At 41.6% G+C, this 26,908-nt stretch overlaps 1 protein-coding gene across 1 annotated transcript in view; it reads right to left on the reverse strand.

Moving 5' to 3' along the window:
- The window catches only part of Lsm14a (LSM14A mRNA processing body assembly factor), a 45,143-nt gene that overhangs the window by 13,750 nt on the left and 4,485 nt on the right, over positions 1-26,908 (reverse strand). The window contains exons 2-6 of the mRNA XM_055594974.1: positions 16,752-16,915; positions 12,216-12,345; positions 6,041-6,163; positions 432-608; positions 106-171 (exon numbers count right to left, since the gene is read on the reverse strand). Coding sequence (XP_055450949.1) covers positions 106-171; positions 432-608; positions 6,041-6,163; positions 12,216-12,345; positions 16,752-16,915 — 660 coding nt within the window. The remainder of the gene's footprint in view (positions 1-105; positions 172-431; positions 609-6,040; positions 6,164-12,215; positions 12,346-16,751; positions 16,916-26,908) is intronic.

Raw genomic sequence — 26,908 nt, forward strand, 5'->3', positions numbered from 1 at the left:
CCAACCAACCAACCAACCAACCAACCAACCAACCAACCAACCAACCAACCACAACAAAACCCGCAAATCAAATAAACCCAAACCAATTAGATCCAGGTAACTTACCTACTTGCCTCTTGCTATCATTTCTGAGTTGCTCGTTTTCTGGCCTGGGGACTTTGTGTACTTCAGCTACAGAAAGAGACATGCAAAATGACAGATCAATTTAGAAGATCTAACTAAAGACTTCTGTAAAGTTAAAATGGGAGAGATGACAAGACCTGCAATACAACACCCCCCACCACTCTGAATCTTCTTTGAAACACTGAACACTATTAAATGAAGTTCAGCTTAAACCTGCTAGCGCCATTCATATAAAGTAGCACTCTTGGTGAAATGAGGAGATGGAGAGTGATCAGTCAGTGCAGGAACAGGAAACAGCTCAGCTCTACCTCGCCTGTGCTCTTGGTTGTCTATTGCTTTCTGGCTGGTAGGTGGCAAAGGCCTGGCTGGTACAGGGCTCCTTCTCCCAACAGGTGCTGGAGCAGGTAAGTGGGCCGAGGCGGTCTGTACTGCTTGTTCCATGGTTGGACTTTTTCTCAAAGGGTCTAACTGAGGGCTTGATCGACCTAAAATGTAACCAAAAGATTAAAACTACCCTACCCTGGTTGCCAAAACCATCTAGACCTTGTAAAAATAAGTCTAGAATTTTGTTCTGCCAATTCAAATCCTTAGCATAAAACTGAATTAATTTATTAGAACAGTGCTTAAACCTGGTTATCTTTAGTGGGGTGGTTACTAAACTAATGAAAAACAAACAATAACCCCTCCAAGCCCCCAAACAAACAAACAAGACCCCCAAGCCCCCAAAACAATACCCTGCAGCCACAACCCCACAGTAACACTATTGTTATGACTTTACTCATGTTTTTACCCAGAGTAGGAATATCAGCAAAGATTAACAGTATAGGCGTGCCAAGTGGAGGCTTCCCATAGCCACCACACAATTATACTTACATGCTCAGAATTTTTTTACTTATTTTGAGACAGGGTTTCTCAGTGTAGCCATGGCTGTCCTGGACTCACTTTGTAGACCAGACCTTAAACTCACAGCGATACGCCTGCCTCTGCCTCCCAGAGTGCTAGGATTACAGAATCTCAGATAGCTCACAGCTCAGGCTAGCCTTAAATTCCTGACCCTCTTGCCTCCATCACTCCAATGCTAGGATTCCAGGTGTTTACGTCCACATGAATGACTAAAGCATGAAGTTCTTATGAGAATGTAAAGGATAATAAAACATGGCGGGTAGGTGGTTTTTAGAAGCCTTACATGTTTGGGTAATTAAGTGTCATAATTAAACAGCCAGCAAAAGGAATCCCTCCTGAGAAGTCCAGAGTAGTCACACCCTCCCAGTCATCTGAGAGCTCTCGCTTATGAAATCCCACTTTTCCTTTAGGAGGTCAGAATGACATTAAATATGCCTATCATGCTTTTGGTTCCTGTAATGTTTGCTCTGAATTTCCAAAGAAACTTATTTCATGGTACCGTACCAAAACAGAGAATTTTGCTTAAAAATTACCTTCATTTTGTTTAACAAACAAACCCCAGATATGCTTCTGTCTACATGTCTACCGGCTGTGTCAACTGGAGAGGAGGGTGAAAGCTGTGGTTGTGCAGTACTCGGGACCCTGGGGACAATTCTCCAGGTACCCCAAGTATGGAATCACAGTGTCTACATATTTCCAGACATCAATGGCAAGTTACTTCAGTGAAAAGATTAATTACCAGTGAAACACTGAAAACATACAGTTCTGTTAACAGAAACACTGTAAGTTTTCATTCTTTATGGTTATATTTTGGCTCACAAAAACATTATTAAGCATTGTTGGAGATAGGGAAGGGTAAGATGCTCAGACTGGCACTGAACATGTGGACTCAAATGATCCTGCTGCCTCAGCTTCCAATGTAGGTGCCTATGCAGCTGACAAGAGACCACAGATGTATGTCACCATGCACTTTTCAAAGAGTTAAGTTTGTTTTCTTTTTTCTCCTCTTTAGACCAGGCCCTTGCTAAGCAGAAAAGGCTGGCTTTGAACCCCTAATATTCCTGCATCAGCCTTCCATATGTTGGAATTAGAGGTGTGATCACAGCAGCTTCAAGTGTTAAGACTGAGAAAAGCCTGTTGCTACAGTTCATTTTATGACATTCTACCAAATGACCTTTCAACTTTCTAGCTCATCACTGCTGTTCTAAGAAGCAGGCCTGTGGCTCTGAAGCAGTGCAGGAGTCAACACAATGGACAGAGGGAGTTACTGGCTCATTGGCTGTATAGTAAATTTCCTTTTCCCTAAAAACTTACTAATCATGGTGTCAGCCCTGCTACAAATAAGGAAACATGGTGCATATGAATATATGCACGAATAGAAATAACTTGAAATAATTTCAGTTAAATTAAAACAACACCCTTGAGTGATGATCAAATTTTTGTTTCTTCGTTTATTTGAGACAGGGCTTCTCTGTATAGTCCTGGCTGTTCTAGAAGTAACTGTAGACCAGGCTGGCCTCACACTCAGAGATAGGCCTGCCTTTGCCTTCTGAGCTGGGGTTAGAGGGGTGTGTACACCACTGACCAGCTGCCGATTATATTCTTACCACAGTGTTAAAGAAAATCTACTGTAGACTTGTGAAATTTAGAAACTTTACGATTTTCTGAGACAGTGTCTCTGTGCAGCCCTGGCTGAGCTGGCACTAACAGGACCACGAGCCTCCACAGCCACAGTGCTGGGGTTAGAGGTGAGCGCCACCACTCCCGGCTTTATTATTTTTGAAAAGGGTTTAATTTTTATGCTTTCACCATGCACCCAAATGAGTGCTTGAGAAGGCCAGGAGGGCGTCAGACGCCCCTGGAGCGGACTTTCTGGTGGGGCTGAGCCGTTCTGTCTGATACGGGCACTTTGAGGAACTGTCTGATGTGGTGCCCGCTAAGCCACCTGTCCAGCCCATGAAATGCAAACATTTTAGTTGGTGAAATTGAAAAGATTTTTTATGCTTTCTGTGCTACAGCTTTATGTAAACCCATGTCAAAATTTAATAAAAATACTTCTGTTTTCAATACAAGGGAAGAAATCCAGCCTGTTTTTTGTTTTCTTTTCCTAAAACATCAGGCCCCAACGTCACTTACTGGAAATAACCAGCCTTTCTCCACTATAACTTAATCTACAAATCTCTTGTTCTGTTTCTGTGGGTTTATTAAATTATTTATTTATTTATTTATTTATTTTTGAGGCAGGGCTTCTCTGTGTAGCCTTGGCTGTCCTGAAACTCACTCTGTAGACCAGGCTGGCCTTGAATTCACAGAGATCTGCCTGCCTCTGCCTCCCAAGTGTTGGGATTAAAGGTGTGTGCCACCACTGCCTGGCAATTGTTATATTTCTTAAAATATTTTATACAAAATTTCTATTTCTCATTATCAATGGCTGTTTCTTTTATCTCTATTATAGCATGTAGACTGTTTTAAGACATCTATTGACTTAAGAGTTTTTATGTTAGGAGTGGGTGCAGTGCCCTCAGAGGCCAGAAGAGGGCATGAGATTCTCTTGGAAATAAAGTTCTATACAGTTGTGAGGCATCATTGGGATGTTGGGAACTGAACCCAAGTCCTCTGCAAGAGGAGCACGTGTTTTTAAGAGAGCAGTAGTAAACAGGTATATATTTATATTAGTAAGAATTGTTGAATAACATTAAGTCTGATGTTGGCTACTGGTTAAGAAAGCTACCATTTACTAAGCAGTTGTATGAAAAACACTAAGCCAAGAGCACTGGATAGATTGTTCTGCCTGCATGCCAGAAGAGGGCACCAGATCTCACTACAGATGATTAAGAGCCACCAAGTGGTTGCTGGAAATTGAACTCAGACTTCTGAAGAACAGCCAGGGAGCTTCACCTTTGATCCATCTCTCTAGGCTTGTTTGTTTGTTTTTAAGACAGGGTGTGGTGGTGTGAATAGGCTCGACCCCCATAGATTCATGTGTTTAAATCCTTGGCCATAGGGAGAGGCACTATTAGGAGGTGTGGCCTTGTTGGAGTGAGTGTGGCCTTGAACGAGGAAGTGAGTCACTGGGGGGGGCAGGCTTTGAGGTTTTACATGCTTAAGCTCTACCCCATGTGACATAGTCTTCTGCTGCCTGCAGCCTAGAATTTTGTGCTGGCGAGATGGCTCAGTGGTTAAGATACTGGCTCCTCCTCCAGAAGTCCTGAGTTCAATCCCAGCAACCACATAATGGCTAATAACTATCTACACTGGGGTCTGATGCCCTCTTCTGGTATGCAGGTGTAAATGCAGATAGAGCACTCATACACAAAATAAATAAAATCTTAAAAAAGCAAAACAACAACCCCATAGAATTCTCAGCTCTTCCTTAGCACCACATGAACTTGTATACCATGTCTCCTGCTATGACAATAATGGAATAAATCTCTGAAACTGTAAGCTAACCCCAATCAAATGTTTTCCTTTATGATTGTTGTGGTCATGGTGTTTCTTCACAGCAACGAAACCCTAAGACACAGGTTTCACTATGTAGCCCTGGGTGTCCTGGAATTCACAGAGATCTGCCTGCTTCTACCTCCAGACTGCCAGAATTAAAGGCTTGAAATGTCATACTCCGCAAAAGTTGAATTTTTACAGGAAATCTGTTGATCACAAGGAAAAATTCCATTTCATAATTCAGGAAATTAAGGCTTTTTTTGTTCAGTAAAGACAGAGCTTAAACATAAAATATAGCAAAACAACAAAGACACAAATATACATTTATATTAGCCTAGAAAAGTCTGAAAATGCATGTAACAAAATGTAGATATTGTCATTTACGGGAAACAAGATTATGGTTTTTTAAAATTTTATGCTTCTATTTCCAAGTCATTTACAGAAAAGCCTTTAAAATGTTTAAAACTTTATGATACACATAGATATATAATATATAATTAACTTTTTATTTTTAAATTATGTTTCTGTGTTTGGGTATGTGTAAGTGCCCATGGGAACCAAAGATTATCAGCTTAGATCCTGCGGGAGCTGGCAGCAGCGGCAGTTCTGAGCTGTCCCCTGTTGGTGCTGGATACCCAACTCAGATCCTCAGCAAGACTAAGGCCTTTTCACTGGGGCCACTTCTCCAGCTCCACACTTGCTAAGTCAACCAGCACATATGACACTGGCTTCAATTACTCTAAGGCACAACAATAAAGCACACAGACTCTCCTTATTGGCACTGGCTTAGATTTTGGTATTCAGCAGCTTCTCCCTGCAAGTGTCTCAGCTTCATGCAGTGAATCCACACTGCAGGACTGAACATAAAGCCAGGAGCCATCACTGACTGTAGCAGTGGACACAGCAGATGGGACTGTGTGACTGAAGACCATCAGGTGGAGAACAGAATTTAAGCTTATTAAAGTATTAGTCTCTATGCGCTACAGTTTCTAATAGTTTAGATCTCAATTCTAACCTGAATTTTCAGAACCACAAGACGGTTCTTTTGTGGTGTTCACAGAGACAGATGGTTCTATATCCTGGGGGGGGGGGTTTAGGTAAGACTCAACAGCATGCACACCAACAGTTTATTTCTTTGGATGGGTTATCAAACTAATCTAGCATAATTCAACCTTCAATAGTGAGTTTGGGACTAATCTGATCAACTCCTTAAACAAAAAATGCTCATCATTTCAATTTCAATGTATAAAAAGTTTAAAAAGCAAAATAAAATAAAATAAAATAAAATAAAAAATAAAAAAAGCAGAAACCATTCAGCAAAATATTTACTATAATATTATAACCAGAAAAACAAAAAACAAAACCAAAACCTTGAACCAGCCAGGTAAATTGGCACACACCTGTAATCCCAGCACTCAGAAGGCTAAGGCAGGAATATACGGAGGTAGAGGCTAGCCTAAGAAAAGCAGTGAAACCCTTGTCTCAAAAACAAAATTTAAAGAACCAAACACCAATGATACATGGTGTTTATAAACCTTGAGAATGCAAGTACTTGATGGACAGAATAGTTTACCTTGGGCTAGCTGTGGTTTGACAGATCTTGTATCCTGTGTGAAGGCAGAACCAACTGCACTGCTCTGGGATAAAGTACCACTATTTGATGCTTCTGTTCCGAAGGATGTCAAGGAGCTCCCAGCTTGAAAAGATTGAAAAAAGACCAGTATTTTATTGATGGTCTGGGTACCCACCCTGTACTTATAAAATTAATAATCCTGAAAATGATACAAAACAATTTGGGAAATCTATAGTAATGTATGGTCAAAAAATGGCACTCTGGAGTCCTATAGCCTTTAAGCAAACAGGTTTTGGAACACATAAAAGAAATTGCAAAAAGAGGGACACAATCAAATGGTGAATAGCATGACAATACACTAGACAGCAATCTTAAATCCAGCTACTGTAACATCTGTACCAACAGGTGAGTCAGCAGATCCTTCGGTGAGTTTTCCGCCATTTAAGGCAGTAGCCTGTATTGAGAGTTTTGGTTTCTTTGAAAGCTCGGTGATGTTAGGTAAGCATGTTTGTTGTTTTAAGCCCAGGTGTGGCATACGGGCCGCTTCAGACTGTCCACAGTAGCAGGCTATTTGCCTCATGTGTGCTCTGAGACAGGTACAATCTTTGCCAGCTGCAGATAGTTTAATTTTGGGGAGTCTGGGAATAAAGACTGGGAGCCCAGGGAGGGACTGTGTGCTCAGAGGAAGAAGGCAGCTGCTCCCCCATGCTGCTCCTAGTTGCTGTTGCTGTCGTTTGACAAGAAGTTGGAAATATCCTGACAAGATGAAGATTGGGCTTGCTCCAAGGAACCCAACAACCCTAACCAGCAAGAAGCAGCCTAAAGGAACGATGACCCCTTGCCCCTATAAACTTCTTTCTCTCCTACCTGGTGTTGAGGTGTTGGAAAGGATTGGGGTGAAGAAGGGAGGTAGAGATATAAGAACCCAAATAAAATAGCTAAAAAAGAATACGCCAACAGCAAACAACAGACTCTACCTGCAAAGCTTCCCATTCTGAAGGAGCTGTGGTAGGAAGAGTAGAAGGTACAGAGTTTGCTGCTACCGAATTGACACTCCACCAGGCAGCAGCAAGGTGGTGAGGGCACATGCCCTCGAAGCAGCTTATGTTCACCTTGCCCAAGAGCAAGCTACATTCTGCCCAAAGCAGCTACAGAAGAGTAGAAATTATGAATAACAAAAATGATTAAAAAAACCCCAGTTCTCTGCTATACTTGTCACCAACCTCCTCTAATTCGTGTAGTGTGATGACTAGTTGACCCTTTAAAAAGGCACTCTCTCAATATTCTATCTAGGAAGGTTGTTCCTGTATTTGAACAATCCCTATTCCATCTCTCATTTGTATACCACTCTATGATAGCAGTCAGAACAAGCTCTTAGGAAATAAAAATATAATCACCTCATATAGTGTTTGGGACTCTCTAATAGTTCCCAATGTCCCAAATTACTACCTCCATTTATAAAGGCCTGGTTACCAACTGGGTGTGGTAGCAGACGTCTTTAATCCCAGCACACAGGGAGGCAGGGGCAGGTGGATCTCTGTGAGTTCGAGGCCAGCCTGGTCTACAAAGTGAGTTGAGGATAGCCAGAGAAACCCTGTCTCGAAGAACAAAACAAAGCCCTGGCTACCTGCCCCTCTTCTCACATCATTTGTGTATGTGAGCCTATGAACTGCAGGCTACACTTGCTCTTCCACTGCAATCTGTTCGTTTACAGGGTGGTCTGCTCCAGCTTTTCCAACTACTTCTAACCACTTCAGCCACGGTACTGCCTCCTCCTAATTTGATGAATTCTACTCTTCAAATCCCCTGAAAACGGACCATCAGATGTAGCAGGGCCTCACACACCGAGGCACTCACCCTCCCTGGCACATCCTAGTCAGCTCTGGAAGACCAAACATCACCCCCACAAATCCTGGGAATGTAGTGAGCATTTTTAAAGAGCCTGCTCCTGCTCTTGGGCAAGGTGAACATAAGCTACTTTGAGGGCATGTGCTCTTACCACTTTGCTGCTGCCTGGTGGAGTGCCTGGTAGCAGCAAACTCTGTACCTTCTACTCTTCTCACCACACCTCCTGCTCCTTGACTCAGTTCTGCTACTGACTGCATGTCTGCAACCTTCTCCAAGCAATCTATTATCAATACTATTATTAGGGACAATGTCTTGCTACGTAGGCCAGGCTAGCCTTTGTCACTCAGCTTTCCAGGTACTGGGATAAGAGGCACAAGCCACAACTGCCTCCCAGATCACCTTTTCTCCACAGCTTAAAAAGGGTGAATCTAGTCTGTGTTCTCCGTGGAGACACTCAGCTGCTACAGCACTGTTAAAATGGTGATTATTTCCACTGAGCTGCACCGGCATCTTCCCGGTAAAGTCAGTATTTGGGTGGATCGTCTTCTAGTCTCTATTTTTACTTACCCATACTTGTCTATCTTTATGCCAATAATCTACAGCTCTAAATATTCTTTCTATCTTTGTAAGTCCTAAAATTGGGTGGTATAGACCTCAAACCTTTAAAAGCACTGATGGGACTTTGACTTGCCCTGAGGAGAGCGCTGTCACCTGAAATGTTTGACTTGTAATCCACAAGCATGGATTGGCTGTTTCCGTGTAGCTTTGTTCTCTTAGCAGTTCTGTGGTTCTCTCTGAACAGAACCTTACCTCAACTTCAGCATTCATGCTGTCTCAGCACCCTGGACTCTTCCCATAACATACTAATACAGCCCTATTTTCAGATGCCCAAAACTGACTCCTGACCCTTCATTGTTAAATGTCCCCGTAAAGCACATGGGCAGTTTGGTCCATCTCCAGTGAGAACCAGCACAGAAGTTCTAAGGCATCTTTCATCCCTGGGTCCAGGGTGAATTCTTGGCACCACTACTGTAAGCAGTATTGTTACATATTTCAATACCCCATTCAGATCAGGCACCAGGCAAATGTGTTCTGCACGTGGTCTTGTGATCTCATCTTTAATCTATTACTGACCAACTAGTCAGCACCATTTCAAGTTATTTATTCATTCAAATTATTTTTATTAATTCCAAATTTATTTCTTTTGGCTTGAGAAGATACCATATATAATTTAATATAACTTGTCCATAACCCCTGATAGGATCAACAGTTGCAGAGAACCAACACTCTGCAAAAGGCTAGCACACATTTAGCATTTATTTCCTTATTATTTTGAGAGAGTGTCTCATCATGCAGTTCTGGCTGTCCTGGAATTCACTATGTAGACCAGGCTGGACTTGATGTCACAGATACTCACCTGCCTCTACCTTCCAGGTGCTAGCATCAAAGGTGTGTGCCACCATGTCCAGCCACTATTTAGGATTGTTATACAATTCTAAGTAACTGACCACTCTATCAATATGAATACTCTGACAGCAGCTCTGACCTTTATGTGCTTTGTTTAGGATATATGACAGTTCTTGTTCACTGTCTTTTTTCTATTCTAAGTAATTAAAAATTAATCTATGTAGGGGACTGGAGATGGCTCAGCAGTTGAGAAGAGCAGATATTACTCTTGTAGAGGACCTGAATTCAGCTCCCAGCCCCCATGTCAGGTGACTCACAACTGTCTGTAACTCCAGTTCCAAGGGATTCAATGTAATTTTTTGAACCCCCCCCCCCCCTTCCAAATAGAACAATTCTTTAAAATGTTTCTATTTAACACTGGGGACTTAAGAGAACCATCAGACAGCTGGTTGATTAACCAACTAAAATGGAAGCATCTGCTTAGAACAGTACTGAATTTCAGCATACCTATGGCATACCAGCAAACCATCTTAAATTAGTTCTGTTGAACTCATCAACTGGGGTAAACAATGGAAGGAATCCAATTGTGCCCATGTTCTTTATTTTAAACTTTGCTGTACAAAATAAGTAGTAAGGCTCTGGGGGTGTAGCTTAATTATCTACTGCTTGTCCTACAAGTATGAGGCTGTGGGGCTGAACCTGGCTAAAGGCAGGGGTGCTGCTTAGTTTATGACTCCCAGGTCTAGTCCCTCATCTGCCCTAGCAATACACTCCTACCTCAGTAACAATGTCTGCTCTTCAGTAACAATGGGCAAGCTGTTTTGATGCTTTATTTATCGTGGGATACTTAAATTTTTTTTTGAAGATCTACAAATTAAGGTCAATAATTATTCATTTCTGTATGAACAGTCCTGCAAGAATGGTTTCAGCATCAGCTTACAAAGACAACTCTTAAAGAAAAAGTCTACCTAGTACATTACATTTTCAGTGTTATCTAGTTCCTCATGATTTGCCAAAAGCATGTTCTGAGTTTCTGCCAAATTGATAGTAAAGAAAAGGTATCTTAGCGTGATTTATTTATTTTTTGATTCCTATTTATCACAAGCTAGCCTCAAATATTTCACGTTTGTATCTTCTACCTCAGGGTTAGAGAGAATAGCAGTAAGAACAGTTACTGCTCATGCAGAGGCCCTGGGTTTGGTTCCCAGCACCCACAGTCCCAGGTCATTGTGATGCTTCTCACGATGCCATGGCTCCTACATACATAAATGTACTCAGCCAGGCAGAACCACACATACACACAATAAATGAATTAATTTAAAAATCAATCAATAACTATTTAGACACTCTGCCTCTACCTACGTGCCGGGAAGACAAGTAGGCACCACCATACCCTGTTACTGGGGTGCTAGCACCAGACTCAGGCCTCCTGCATGCTCGGCCAGCACTCTACTGAGTTGTACTGTGCTCTGCACCTTTTTTTTTTTTTTTTTTTAAATAGATGTTTATGGAACCTTGTATTTATGGTTTTTTGTTTTTATGGGTATTTATGGGTTTTTGGTTTTTTGTTCTGAGACAGGGTTTCTCAGTGTTGCTCCAACTGTCCCAGAATTGGCTTTGGATACCAGGTTGGCCTTGAACTTAAAAATCTGCCCACTGAGATTAAAGGTGTGTGCCTGGCTTGTATTTTTTTTTAAATATATGTATGTATGTATGTATGTATGTATGTATGTGTCATTTGTACATATGTATGCTAATGTATATCAAAGTCAGAGGTCAATATCAGGTGTCTGCCTTAGCTGCTCATCTTCTTTTTGAGATAGGGTCTTCTCACTAAATCTGGAGTTCAGCAACTCATCCAGACTGGCTGGCCAGCAAGCTCCAGGGATTCATTCTCATCTGCCCCTGGACTCTACCCTCTCAACAGCTGTGCCTGGTGCTTATGTAAGTCATGGGGATCTGAGCTTAGGTTCCTATTGGCTAAGCCACCTCTCCAGCCCTGGGCATTTGTGTTTTCTGTAGTGAATTTCAAACTCTTAATTAACAGTGCTGAACTGCTGATCTTCTCCACTATTTCTAGAGGCTCTCATTATAGGAAGAAATTAAATAATGTAATATGGTAGAATCAATGACAAATAAAACTATCATGATTCTCCCTCGACGTTGGACAACAGTAAGATGCAGCTCTTGGTCAGCCATGTGATCTGAGGAGCAAACCTCTGCCATTCTACCATGTGCTGGGAGTCAGGCCAGCTGGTTATTTTTATAAGATATTCCAGATTTCCACAAATGCTGCCTGTATTCATACATGAGATTCTGCACTTCATGAAAAGTGGGTTTGTTTTTAATTGTGGACCAATGTGTTCTCTGAGCTAACATGTTTGGTGGGCTAAGTGAATTAAATGCTTATTTGTTTGCTTCTTCACTTATGAAATGTGTAGGTGCATGTGCCTGAGAGTATGTTCATGTATGTACGCAAGAATCCTAGGAGACCAGAGGAGAGCACTGAGTTGCCTGAACTGGAGTCACAGATAGTGGTGAGCCATGGAGTGCTGGGCATCGAACCCGGGTCTTCTGCAGAGCAGTAAGTGCTCTCCCTGCCAAGTCATCTCCCCAGCTTCTTAAGTGAATTCTGACGCGTTACAGCACATGTTAAACAGTGTAAGCTTCTTTTTTGAGACAGGGTCCCATATATTTCAGGCTAGCCATAAACTTGCTATGACCTTGATCCTCCTGCCTCCATTTCCCAAGTGCTAGGATTAGAGACATGTTGCCTAGTTTACAACATAAGTACTTATAATATCATAAAACAAAGAGCAAATGACATTTCCAAAATTTCTGCCAGGTTTTCTATACCTTTGTGGTCAAGAAACTGAGACTTAAAAAGAGAAAGAAAAATGAAAAAAATAACACCACCTACCAACACCAACGGCACCAAACTGCTGCCCAACTAATGTACTTGGGCTGAACTGACTGTATGCTGGCATCCTGCCAAAAGGTCCATAGGAACCCACTGACTGGAGTGAAGAAGAAGATGAACCTAGTGAAGACTGAGAGAAAACCACAGGTTAGTCTAAATTGAAAGTAGCGTATAATGAAGACCCAGAGTTTTCTAAGCTTTTGAAAATGTGCGAAGTTTAAACTGTCAAGACCAAAAGCCACTACAATGTCTTATAGCATACACTGAATATTACAAGAGTTAACAACCTTACTTCAGTATCTGTCTACTTGTGAGCTGCCACGTAGGTGGTGGGAATACTGAACGCTAGGCCTTTGCAAGAGCAGCGAGTGTTCTTAACCACTGGGCTAACGCTCCACACCCCAGTATGTCTACCTGTACCAGCCATATTTAATGCTACTTACAAATACCTTTTCTATGATAAAGTCCTCTTCTGAGTTTAGTTTTGTAACAGACTTAAAATATAAATAGTGATTCCACTTCATAAAGAAACTGCTTACAGAAAAATCACTTACTGGGTGTAGAGGCACAAGCCTTTAATCCCAGCACTAAGAAGGCAGAGGCAGGAGGATCTCTGTGAGTTGGAGGCCAGCCTAGACTACACGGTGAATTCCAGGATAGGCAGCAATACGTAACAGAGAGACCTAGTCTCAAAACAAAAACAAACAAACAAACAAAACCATTACAGTAATACAGGAATAAAGGGTTTTAGCCTTGAATCAAATAAAAACCTTTCATTTATAATTTTCCTTTATGTTTACATGCATTCATTCGTTCAGCGTGTACTGTTTGTGCATTCATGTATAGGTCAGAGGAAAACTTGCCAGAGGCAGTCCTCTTCTTCCGTTTTGTGGGTTCTGAGGCCTGAACTTGGGTTAACAGGCTTGGTTCCAAGTGCCTTTACTCAGTGGGCCATCTCTCCAGACCCTTCTTGTTTCAATTACCTCAGGGCCACTGCTGATTTCACAGAAAGGGACACAGAAACAAACATCCTGAAGTTGTTTATATTTTAAGACCGCTAGTTAGGTCGAGGAACATTTTATAGTCAGCTGTAATGTGATGGTTTATCTAGTCAACTTGCTTGTTGTACTGAGATGTACTTAGGAGATGAGTACTTCCACAGATCATACTTTGGGTATCTGTGAAAGCTTTCTCCAGAGATGAGTGATTAAGGGAAGAAAACTGTCCTGAATGTGGGTGCCACTGACAGGCTTTAAATCCAGACGGAACAAAAGGGAATGAAGGAGGGCTGCCCTCTACTACTGACATGCTTTCTCTGCTTCTTGGCTACAAGAGCAGCCTCAGCCATATAACCCTGTTGCCATGACAGTGTGCCTTCCCTCAGACCCCAAACAACAGATCTAACTAAAAGTTCTGAAATTGTAAGCCAGGGTAAAACCTTTCCTCCTATTAAGGCACCTTTCTGGGTAATGCATTTACCTTAGCTTACTAAATATATATACACATATACACTGTAATACATACATATTGTTAAATGTTATAAAATATTCTATAATAAAAACATGGATTGTATTGAAGACTACAGGGATATAAGCTAATTTATAGCAAGCTCTTATCTCTTCTGCCTTGCTCGTCCTGGGGACAGAACTCAGATCATCAGGTTTGGTGCCTAGCATGCACCTTTTGCTTACTAAGCTTTCTTAGTTCAGACCTTACCGTTTGTCCTCTGCTGATAAGGGCACACACCAGGTATTTGATATATATGATTGCATGAGTGAAGCTTATGGCTGAAAGAAGTCACGCAGTACCATTTATGCTTGCCTACGTTTTCTGTTTCCACAAAGATGACTACTCAAAGTACCTGGTAACTGAATGATGTATGTAAAAGACACTAAACAAGGGGCTGGAGAGATGGCTCAGAGGTTAAGAGCACTGGCTGCTCTTCCAAAGGTCCTCAGCTCAATTCCCAGCAACCACATGGTGGCTTACAACCATCTATGGTGAGATCTGGTGCCCTCTTCTGGCCTGCAGAAGAACAGGCAGACAGAATACTGTAGAAATAATAAATAAATAAATAAATCTTTGAAAAAAAATTAAACAAAACACATAAACAAGGTAACAGCGGCACTGGTGTGGGAGCTACCCCTAGTGCAGTCTTGTCTCTTCTTTTTCGACCTAAAGACTCGTGTTTTCTTAGGATTACTTCAGACTTTGTTGGCCAAAATAAAAATTAAAATGTAGACAAAGATCTAGTTTTTGCTGCAAGGATGAAAGTTCCTATTTCTTATCAAAAAACTATTATAATTAATAAATGTACTTTTTTTTTTTTTGAGACAGCTTTCTCTGTGCAGCCCTGGCTGTCCTAGACTCTGTGGACCAGGCTGGCCTTGTACTCACAGAGATCCGCCTGCCTCTACCTCCCCGAGTGCTGGGATTAAAAGTGTGAGCCACCATGCTATCAAAAATTATTTCATATTTTTTCCTTCTCTCTCTCTCTCTCTCTCGCTCTGGTACTGGAGATTAGACCCAGGACTTTGCTAGGCAAGAACTCTACTGAGCTATGTTCTTTGCCTCATTTCACTTTCATGGGTTAAGCAGATATTTTTCTTTAATAGTCAGAAAAAAAGATCTTAGGAAAGATATACACACACTTTCCCATATATGTGACTTGTTGGAAAACCAACAAGCACATTTGAAATAAGATTTATGAAAGAAAAAATATTACAAATAAAACGAATTCAGGAGAAAACCCATGAGGGACTACAATCCCTCTCTCCTGCTTTTCCCCTCTTCTGCTTGCTTATTTCAGTTTCTAGGTAAGATCTGTAGCCTAGTCTGGTCTCAAGCTCAGTATGTAGTGGAGAAAAGCCTCACTAAATCTCTCGATGTGCTCACCTCTGCAGTGCTGGGCCTGCACGTACGGGCAACCCTTGCTCAGAGGTTGCATCTATCTTTAATAAAATATGCAATGATTCAAGCCTAAGAATACCTAAGCTAACTAGTCTGCCATGAGGTGGCTTGGGCAGGGGAGAGATATCCTTCCTGGCCTTCACCACTGCGCCAGGCCAGATGGTGGGAGAGCTGACCCTGCACCATGCCTGGGCAGCACAGAAGAGCTGACCTTGGCAGTGAAGGCACAAGTGACCCAGCCCTGAGAGACCAAGAGAGCTGGTCCCGCCCCTTGATGGTAGCAGCATTGGGTGAACTAGATGGCACAGTGCTGGAGAGCTTGCCCTGGTGGTGGGGGCATAGAAGAACTGGCAGGCTGACCAACTCAGCTACTACCAGGCCCAGATTCAGGGCTTTGAGTTGGTCCACCCAAACATCTACCCCATCTACGAACTGCTTGAATGACTGAAGCGGCTGGTCTGCAGATTCAAAGCTTCACTTATCTACTAAGCCATCTCTTCAGCCCGGTCATTATTATTTTTTATTCTATCTTATTTTCCTTTCTTTGGGGAGGGAAGTTTACAAGGGCAGAAAGATGATACAAAGGAATGAAAGATGAGTAGGATTGGGACGCATCATGTGAAATTCATAAAGAGTTAATAAAAAGTTAAAAAGAATACTTCAGCTAATTTTTACCTTGCAACTTTAAGACATTTAAGTTAAAAACTCGTCTATGCTTGTGGTTCTCACTATGTAGCATTGCATACTGGAACCTAGCGCCACCTACTTTTAACCTAGTTATTTTATCCCAGAGTAGCTACAATCACCCTGGTTTGTAATATGAACCATTATCTGCAGAGTGTAGAGGCATGGGTTTGGATTTCTGGAGTCTTACTAGCTGGATCATTTCAAATTATGGTTTCTTTTCATTATTCCTCACTTAAAATTATTTAAAACAAAACCAAAATAAAGCAAAACAAAATTCTGAATATAAAGCTGAAAAAGTACAATGAGGACCAACTTTATTTTTTTATTTTTTGAGACAAGGTTTCTCTGTGTAGCTTTGGCTGTCCTGGACTCACTTTGTAGACCAGGCTGGCCTTGAACTCACAGAGATCCGCCTGCCTCTGCCTCCCAGAGTGCTGGGAATTACAGGTGTTCAAGAACCAACTTTTATGTGCAACTTATGTGTTTTATATTTTTATTATATTATATTAGACATTATAACAATGCAGTAGTGTTGAAAATAGAAAATACTGTAAAATTTATTTAAACTCTTCAGCTATTTATTTTATCAGTTTCAATTCTCTTTCTCTTTTGGTTTTTATAGACAGGGTTTCTCTGTTTAACAAAGCCCTGGCTGTCCTGGACTCGGGTTTTGTAGACCAGGATGGCCTTGAACTCACAGAGATCCGCCTAGCCTGCCTCTGCCTCCAGATTGCTGGGGTTAAAGGCGTGTGCCACCGCGCCTGGCCTATCAGTTTCAATTTATGATCCCAAAAGCAACTTATAGAAGAACATTATCCAAGTAATTGTACATATCTGAGTAACTTCTAACTAGCAAGCTACATGAATGTTTTGAAAAGGAAAAAGCCAAGGCTAATGAGGCATAACTGTACCTCTCAAAGGCAATTTACTATCAGTTACCTGAACAATAGCTGGGTCTTGAGGCAAGGAACATTGTGGTTTTGGTGGCTCACAAACAGTGAGGTCTTTGATATCACTCCCCCGGAATATAATATATTCAAAGACTTCATCTCGAGGCGGAATTGGACGATCAGTTGGTCTGTCTTCTGTACCGAAGGATCGAACTGGTCAGAAAAGAGAGGACATGAGACATATGTTTGCTACCCACTATATTTAGATAGGGCCTAAGGATTCTGTTACAAACACCAAGCATCAGTTCTCAAATATCATTCATGAAGTATTTACTACTATACAGTCAGATAGTTTTTAAAGATTTATTTATGTATGTATATGCGTGTTCTACGGCATGTATGCCTACAGGACAGAGAAGGCATTAGATCCCATTATAGGTGGCTGTGAGCCACTATGCAGTTGCTGGGAATTGAACTCAGGACCTCTGGAAGACAGCCTTTCAACCGCTGAACCCTCTTTCCAGCCCCTACTCAAATATTTTTAAAAAAGGAAAATAAAACACATTTTGCTTAAACAGAGTATATTCCACTTAAAAGCCCAGTGTCATGAGGCTGTGTTTTTACAATTTTACTTCTATCTTTGGTGGTTGTTTGTGGTAAGGTGTGAAAATGTCTCCCCCCCCCCCACTGCTATTTTATTTTTAGTGTTTAGCAAAATAAAGATATGACAACTTACATCCTATTCTTGGTTGGGAAGGGTGGCAACAAACAATTTTTCCAGTATACAAAATCCAAAGTTTAAGTTTTGGGGCAAGAAAAGCCAGTGAAGGTAACATTTCCCTTGGTGAACAGTAACTCTTTCAGAAGCCGAGTTTCCATGGGCAAGATTAAAATGCCCATCACTTAAAATAGCCACAATATAGTAACTCTCAGTATTTAACACCAAAGATGGAATTAATCAGAGTTAAACTGTGGATTACACGCAGTAGAGTAAGCTGGGTATAAATGAAGAACTCCACTGCATTTGTTTCTGAGAACGGTGTTCAGAACCTGCATTTTAAACCACTCCCCGAGTCTCTTACACTAGTTTCATGATTTCTATCTTAGGAAACTACTGAAAATGTCAGTGTCCATGTGACACTCCAACTAAGCAAGCTTGAAAGATCACATACTCTTGCTCATGGCAAGAACGCATTAGAGGAGGCCAGAGATGGATCAGCAGTTAGTTTTCATAAAACCGATCCGCAGCTAGAGTGAATGCTACTTCAGTTTGATAATGTCTCACTTTCTGATTCTAAAAATTTCTACTAATGAGGAAGTTTCAAGAATCATTAAGTTTGCAGCCTCCTTTAAAGTGTAAAGAAATGAAAGTCAAAGGGAAGCTAAAAACAAAGAAAAACCCCAAACCAAGCCCAACAAAACAAAAAACCCGTAAACAAAATAAACCCCTAAAACAAGCACCAGCTCGCACCTACAGAATTCCAGCACCAAGGCAGAAAGGACTGCCCACAAGTTCCAGGTTGGTCAGGATTACATAGTAAGAGCCTGTCTGGGAAGACTAAAAACCAAACCACACCGAACACCTAAAGAAGCAGGCATGGCAGCATACTGTATATTCCTATAACCTATGTTCAGGGGAGCAGCCTTAGATACACAGAGAAGGAGAATTAGTCTCAGAAAGGACAAGCATCTGGGTAAACTGAAAACAACAAGAGTAGAATGCCCACCCTTCCTCCAAAGAAAACCTCACTAGCAAACAAACCCAAGTGGGTAGATGGAGGCTAGGACAGGTGTGCTAAGAGAAAACAATACAGAAGGCTTTAGCAGAGCAGCACTCCCCCAACCCTCCCTTCACCGCCAAATGGCACGCCAGCAGGTGGGAACCAAGGTGCATGTCCTCCTCCACAAGTATATAAAGGTAAAAAGTTTATACTTTGACCTTTTAAGAAAAGATGTGCGTTATTTTAAATCACGTGTTTGTGTGTGTCCGTGCAGAAGGATGTGCATGTGAGTACAGATGCCCTTGGAGGAGAGCAAGCGCATGGTGCCCTGGAGACGGAGTTACAGGTGGGAGGAGCTACTTGAGGTGTGCAGACACCAAACTTGGGTCCTCTGGAGAAGCAGTACTTGCTTTTAACCACTGGGCTATCTCTCCAGACACCACTTTGACCTTTCTATACAGAAGGATGAAGAACAGAAAGCAGAACAAAGAAAATCACAGATAAAACCAATCTCAATCCATCTTCATAACCACCATAATGAATAATATCCCGTTTCTCAAAGTTGTCACTAGCTTGTTCTGAAGTAGAGCGGGTATGTCAAAGGCCCTTCTGCAAAATCAGAAAGCTCAGTTAGGCCTCCTTTAAGCCTGTATCCAGGTGAATCAACAGTAAATCACAAAAACAAAAAACAAAGCAACAACAAAACCCCAACTTTCCTTATTTATGAAGGCAACACACACTGAAAATATGTTCGTTCTCCTTTCTTTGTTTCCTCCTTCCCTCCCTTTTTGTTTTTCAAGACAGGGTTTCTCTGTGTAGCCTCAACTGTCCTGGTTATAGACCTGGCTGGCCTCTAACGTAGAGATCTGCCTAACTCTGCCTCCCAGATGCTGGGATTACAGGTGTGAGCCACCATGCTGGGCTCATTCTGAAGGTATGTGTATGGGGGGGGGGGGGGGAGAATGTGGCAGACAGATAACTGAGCTGATTCTGTTAAAGTTAAAAATTTCTAGAGTGGCTGGGTGTGGTGGCACAGGCCTTTAATCCCAACATTCAGGGAGGTAGAGACAGGTGAATCTCCCCGTGGGTTCAGGGCAGCCTGACCTACAAATCCAGGGCTACTGAGAGAAACCCTGTCTCAAAAGCCGAAAAAAACCAAAATTTTCTAGAGCAACAGCACTGAAATGTTAAAACCCAAAACACTTGAGGCTTCATGTGGTGATAAAACAATACTAATGTTCTGGGTCTGTTTGTTTCAAGTACTTCCCAGTTAAGACAGACCTCAGAACACTTCTGCAGAGCCCAGGGTAGCTAAAAGAAACTGATACCAGCATATCTGAGAATAAAAATATCCCTAATGTTATCTTCAGACGGTGTGTGAGGTTACCCCAGCGCCTGGGAAGCTGAGGCAAGAAGAGGATTCTAAAAGTGAAGCCAGTGGGGGTTGTACAGTGAGATATGCTTCAAAAAGCACCATCCATTGTCATTCTACCTACCATCTTTAAATAAATACTTGCCAAGATCTGAATCATATATTTTCCAATCAGGCAAAATTTTTCAGAAAAAGTACCTTTCATGCGATCAACAAATAGCTTGTATACTGTGTACAAAGATGCTGGTGTCTGGTAGTGAAACAAAGAGAAAGCTCGATAAGCACAAAACTAGGCTTAAGCTTACATTTCCTCTTCCCCAACCTCTTAAACAGGGCAACCGATCTCAGCAGCGCAGCTCCCCCTCAGACAATCAGGTTTTACAATATGCTGTCAGCATGAACTAGTTATATCCTAGTTAGTCACATTATTGGTGAACACTTTTTTTTTTTGGTTTCCAGAGACAGGGTTTCTCTGTGCATCCTTCGCTGTCATGGGCTGGCTCTGTAGACCAGGCTGGCCTCAAACTCCCAGAGAGCAGCCTGCCTCTGCCTCGCTGAGTGCTGGGATTACAGGTGTGCACCACCGTGCCCACCCGGCTTTGATGAGCACTTTCTATAGCATACCAGGAAAAACTGTTACCTTGCCACCAGATGATAAACGAAGATGTGGCCACGGAAGCCAAGAGCACTGGGTAAGCTGAACTTTAGCCTTGCACAGCTGTGGACTCCCTTATGGATGAGGACAAATCAAAATGAACAGAGCATGAAAATATGCCAGAAGGAAACCCAGACAAGCCGTGGGTTTATAACAACTTAATATGGAGCACTATCAGGGGTTTAATCTTTTCCACACCCAATTTGGGAATAAAACAGGTACCACAACATGTGCTAATTTAACTACTCCACACAGCCGTACTGTAGGTGGCTGTTCCTCTCATAAAGAATGACAAGAATGAGAAAAATGAGGATTAAATGAAATCACATGAAGATCAAAGAGCTGCTTTGAGTGCAAAATCTGAAATGAGATTCCAAGATGATTTTGGGGTACGGGGGCAGGCTGAGCTCCCTGGGGCATGAATGCTCTGAAATGAAAAAAGGGATAAAGTAATGAACTCAGTAGAGGCAGATGGAATTGTCTGAGTTCAAGGATAAACTGGATTATGCAGCTGAGTTCCCAGCTGGCCAGAACAACAGAGAGGAAAAATATTTAAAACTAAGTGTATAAAGCAGAGATCTACAACAAAAAGCAACAACCAAAAAAAGCAAACGTTTTCCTGGGCTAAAGAAAGGCTAGCTTCCTTGAATCAACATGGACATGCAGCACAAAGCCCCCACAACAGCTCAAACAGAAGTTGCCAGAAAGCTCACCAAAACAAACAAACAAACAAACAAACAAACAAACACAAAGTGTGAGACAGCGTCCACCACTGGCTGGACTCCAGCTGGTGGTGATGGATCTCCGGTGCTGGGCTGACAGGGACGACTGTCATGCCTAGCTAAATAAGATGCTCTCTACATAGAAACAACAAAAACAGAATGCTACTAAACTTCTTCTGTAAAAAAGAAAATGGCAGAAAAAACTACAGAACAATATTTTAAAAGTATGCAGGGATACAGGGGTGGGGAGTAGCTAGAGAGATGGCTCGGTAGTTCGTTCTTAGCTAACCTCTGTGCGGCCTTAATCCCAGCACTGTGGAGGGGGTGGGACAAGGAGGGAGACACACATGTAGGAACGGTAAGACATAGGCAGACATACTTCTGAGTCCACAGAAAATTCCTTCCACTCCTTTTTTGGAAATTTCCAGCTAAACAGATTCATGTCGACTCATGAAATGTTGCCCATGAATTAATATTGCTAATAAAGCATTTTAAGGGACTCTAAGAATATAAGCAATGTCATAAAAACATGTAACTATAATCCCCAACTATATAAGCCTGAAAAAGGAGGCAAGAAAGAAAAGCAAAGACACATGTTAATGCTTTATCTTGGGCATACAGAAGATAGGCCTCCCTCAACTGTGTCTTGGAAAACTTCTAACATCTATGAACTTTCTTTTTGAATGTTATATATATGACAAGATTCATTTATAATTGCAGAGGACCAAGGATTCTCTGAAATCCACCCATGCACTCCATGTTAAGAATCCGTTAGATAGGGCTGGAAAAGCAGCTCAGTGGTTAAGAGCACTTGTGGTTCTTGTAGAGGACCTGGGTTCCTAGCACATGGTGACCCACGACCATCTGTAACTCCAGTTTCAGAGGACCCAACACAATCTGATTTAGCGCCAGGCACACATGTGATACACACACCCACAAAAACTGACAACAGCTGGGTACTCCAGTGTAATTATTTGAAATGTAGCTTTGTAAAATATCGCTCTGATTTAGGAAACCTATCAGTATAATTTACATATTAAAAGCAAAGAGACCGGGCATTGTAGACCAGTGGTAGAGTTCAAGGCCCTGGGCTTGATTTTGGGCTCTGTAAGGAAATACAGGGAGCATGGATATGACTAATTAGACACAAAGACACTCTAGGTTGATGGAATTGTTGCAAAAACAGATTCCTGTCTGCTTGCTCTTCTACCAAGATGGGAGGAGTCTCAGCTGTACACTCCTGCTACCACGGAGACATCTGCCATATCACCTTTTCCTGGACAGAAAGAAAGACAGACAGGCAGATTGAGTGATGACTCCCACTGCCTTGTACACTTTACCTGGTGAACTTTACAGCTTGTAAACTGTATACAATAAAGCTGTTTTTTGAAAAAAGGAGAAAAATTATAGTTGCTGAATAGCACTTAATACAACCTAAGGTAGTTTGGTGTGATGGTAAATACCTGTAATCCTAGCATTCAGGAAGAAGCTGATCAAGGCAGGGTCAAGGCTAGCCTGGTCTGCAGAGTTCCCAGCCAGCCCTTTCTTAACAAACAAAGCGGAACGGTGACACACCACTAAGTCCTATTAACCAAACGCGTAACTTCACAGGGGAGGAACACATTGAGCATGGTTGTCTCAGCGCCCAGTGCGTCTACTTTCACTCATTCCATCTGCCCTCAGATGCGCTCAGTTTCTCTGGAACCAGTTTTCCTATTATTTTCTTATCTCTGGGAACAAGAAAGGAAGCAGTCACATAAGTGAAGAAGGGACTTGCTGGTCTGAGCACTGTCTGAATGAGCCAAACCTTTAGCTGCAGCTACAACCTCAGTTGCTTTATAGTGCTCTAGCTTCCTTTGTGCAATGGCAACACCAATTCTGAGCTTTGGGGACACAGGGGAACACGGCAGGGCGCTTCTTGGCTTCTCCTATCATCACCTTAGCTTACAGATCCAATTCCACTAAGAACTTGCTCTTTAGACGAACTTACTGTGGAGGCTGTTTGGCCTCCAGAATTTTGTTACTATTATCTCCTTTCCAAATCTACTTGGTCTTTTGCCTTCTTAAAAGAGTTCCTCTTGTGTATTTTTTGATAGAAATTAACGGGAAAGAAGTTTTAAAAAAATGTCTAATTTGCTGTCCCTCCCCCAGCAGTCTACATTTAACCTTCACTCTTGATTTTTTTTTTTTTTTTTAAGACAGAATCTCTCTATGCAGTCCTGGAAGTTGCCGTGTAGACCAGGCTGGCCTCATATAAATCTGCCTGCCTCTGCCTCCCCAGTGCTGGAATTAAAGGCGTTCACCACACCTGGCCCAATACTGACTTTGTGAACTGCTTTTAGTACGTATTCTTCCTTGTGGTTTGTACTATATTTTAATCTCCCCAAAGACACAACTAAGAAAAACAGAAGGACAATTAGAGAAGAAAACAATATCGAGCACAGAAATGATCAACGTGCCTGAATAGAAGGGTGGAGATATGGTTTGTCATTACAACCAGCAGGCACGTTGTGTGTGCACACACATGTGCTACATACTGCATGAAGTCAGAGGAAAACCCGCAGGAGCAGGCTCTCTCCTTCCATCATGCGGATCCTAGGTTACAGGCATTGGATTCAGTCTTCACGTCAGGCTTTCCAGCAGGCCCCTTTCTTTATGCTGACACATAAGAACACAGAAATTGTACCTATCAGTGTGATGTTTTGTTACATGGATCCTAATTGTGTAAGCCAGATTAAATTTAGCAACCTCCTCACCTTTCTTTATTGCCAAATTTCCAAACTCCTTGCTTCTAGTCTGGAAATTTATAGCACATTACTGTTATCTGTTGCACTCTGCTTGCTATTCTTTTCTGAGTCAAAAAGAAGGCAAGTTAACAGACTGAAGGTAAAAATGAGTATTAAGTGTTGGAAGATCTGAAAGAAAGAGAAGGATCACAGAGGCCTCATAGCAAAGAGTAGAGGATGGAAACACAGCATGTCTCATGGGAAGTGGCCAAGACTGCTGAGGTCAGTGAATCCAAGCAAATTCAGAGCGAAGGTGGTTATATAATGAGCTGTAATTTCTGCAAGCTCGTATGTATAAAGAGTCCAAGTGTAGGGGGTGTGGAGAGAGGAGGGTACAAACTCTGATTGCAATGACTGATCACAGAATTTAAACAGGATAAAGACAGTGAAATGTGTGAGAACGAAGGGCACTGAAAGACTGTCAGATGAAGACACGTTGGGATTTTAGCCACTAAGCACTTCATTAAGCACCAGCTCTAAGCTAATCACTCTTATGGAACACTTCACATAATTATCAGGATGGGTAAAAGGTAGGCATTACATCCCCATGGAAAAGAGAAAGATGCTAAATGCCCTGTCTATGGTCAAGGAGTATTCTGTACTCCAATCAACCTGCTGGTCACATGTTCTTCCGCAAACACATAAAACTAGAATAAGCTGACTAAGTCATACCTTATCTACACAAAATATGTCCATATAATCATGTTTTAAAATAGCTGAGGTATTACTTTACAGCACTATGAAAGAAAATAAGGGCAAAGTGTTCCTGGAGAAGAATTCAAGTTAAACTACCTATACTTACTGCTGTTATTACTACAGCACTGAACCAAATACAGCTCTTGTTGTGCCCGAGTCAATAAGGTTTGGTTACTCTCATTTCTCTCCTCTCTATTTTCGTGTAGTATACATTGTTTTTTGGTATTGTCCTACAGAAAGCCATGGCTCACGTTATCCATCTTGGAAGAAAAACAGCACGTGAGTTCGGACTCCATGTTTCTGTAGCTTGTATAGCAGCAACAACAAAATGCCTCAAAGCCTTAGTTCAGGGACCTCACAAAACAGGGCAGACAGAAGAAATCTGGGCTTTAAGCTTCATGAGATCTTTGCTGTTCAAGGCAGCAACTTTGTGAGTTGTCAGATTTAGATTTTTCTTATTATGCATGTTGCTGCTAGGCATGGAAGTGCACGCCTTCAATCTGAGCACCACTGAGGCAGAGGCAGGCAAGTCTCATGGACCTGAGACTAGCCAGGCTACACAGAAAGACCCTGTCTCAAAAAAAAAAAAAAAAAAAAAAAAGAGTCATTGAGGTATCTCATAGGAACTTCCAATGTTCTCCTGCTCGCTCTACTTGACAGTGGGTTATGATTATGTGGCCAACTGACAATCAAGGAGGATAAGCTATTGGACAAGGCCCAGCAGATGACGGAAGACTAACAGTTTACTGCCTCTGTCTCTGACACAATTCCTTGAAGTTTAAGGGCAACTCATTTAAAAGCTGACTGCAAGTCTTTTTCCAGCTTTTCTCTCTGCAGTGGCTACCTGATGATTCCTCAGAGACCGCTAACAAAATATACATTTTTTTTCATTTATGTAAGAATTTCCCTCATTTTAGCACATGGAATTTATTAAATGCATTCATCCATATGTGAAATGCAAACACACCAGAACTAGTACCAAATTATTTGTGCCCATCCCTTACTTTATATTTTTCTTCAACATCCTGACCTGACTCTTCAAAGGGAAATAATAATGTCTATTTTGTTATAAAACCTCCTCTTTTACATACCCACTCATGGAAAAACCCAATACTCCCATTTAGGGATCATATGTTACAAATTAGTTTAAATTTATTTATGTGTATGGACGCTTTGCTTGTATGTATGTATGTTGTGTTCCACACACATGAAGTCTCTTGGAGGCCAGAAGAGGGAGTCGGATCCCTAGAGAATGGAGTTACAGATGGTTGTGAACTACCATATGAATGCTGAGACAGGAACCCAGGGCCTCTGGGAAAACAGCCAGTGCTCCTACACCATCGAACCATGTCTCCTCCCCAGATGTTTTCATTTTGAAGAAGTAACACAAGACTACAATCTGGAGGAGCTGCTAAAACCAGCTGCTGAAACCACCATGACCCAGATTACCTACAAACACACTTAAAAGGCGCTGCCAATATCACGTCAGATGGCCCTTTAAGACTTCCGGACATTCACCTAGGTTGTTAGGATCAGAGGCCATCCATTAACTTTTGAAATCTCAAGCAGAGCACCAGGGAAACCAACCATTGCCAGCACCTCCCCTTCAGGCTTTCACTTTCTTATCATTGTAACTCATTTCCCACACTGGGACATTGAAAGAAAAATGCTTTTAATAATGGTATTGAAACAAGCATAAATGATGACTTTCTACCAGGCAAAGCCACAGATATAGTCAACCCTAATTTTATACCACACCAAATGTTAACCAGCCAAATTTTCAAAAGAATTATATAGTTTCAGACATATGTAGATTATATGCCATAGCCATGTCAAAGACCTAAATTATAATACAGCTTATAAAAGCCAAGTGAATCCTTTACTAAAGTTAAAGATCTAAACATTTTGTGCCATACACAAAACCAGTATTAGGTGCTCTATAGCCCTAAATGTGAAAAAGCAAAATAAAAATGCACTTAAAAGAGATGAAGTATTTCTGTAACACTGGATTAAGGAAAAACCCATTATTAACATGGATGAATAAAAAAGAAACATCACCCAGCTAGCCCTAAAAAAAGCTTAATAAACAAGCCTAAGTTAAAATGAACTATTTACAATAAGAACCCACTACACAGGAAAAAGATATTTGTAATGTATATAGCCATCAAAAGATTTATAATTAGAACTCAAAACTCCAGAAAATTATGTGGGAAAATAAATGATAAATTTCAAGGCACTTAAGGAAAGATAAACA

Source organism: Psammomys obesus, unplaced genomic scaffold (assembly GCF_907164565.1).
Source record: "Psammomys obesus unplaced genomic scaffold, mPsaObe1.curated_primary_1811, whole genome shotgun sequence".
NCBI classification, from domain to species: Eukaryota; Metazoa; Chordata; class Mammalia; order Rodentia; family Muridae; genus Psammomys; species Psammomys obesus.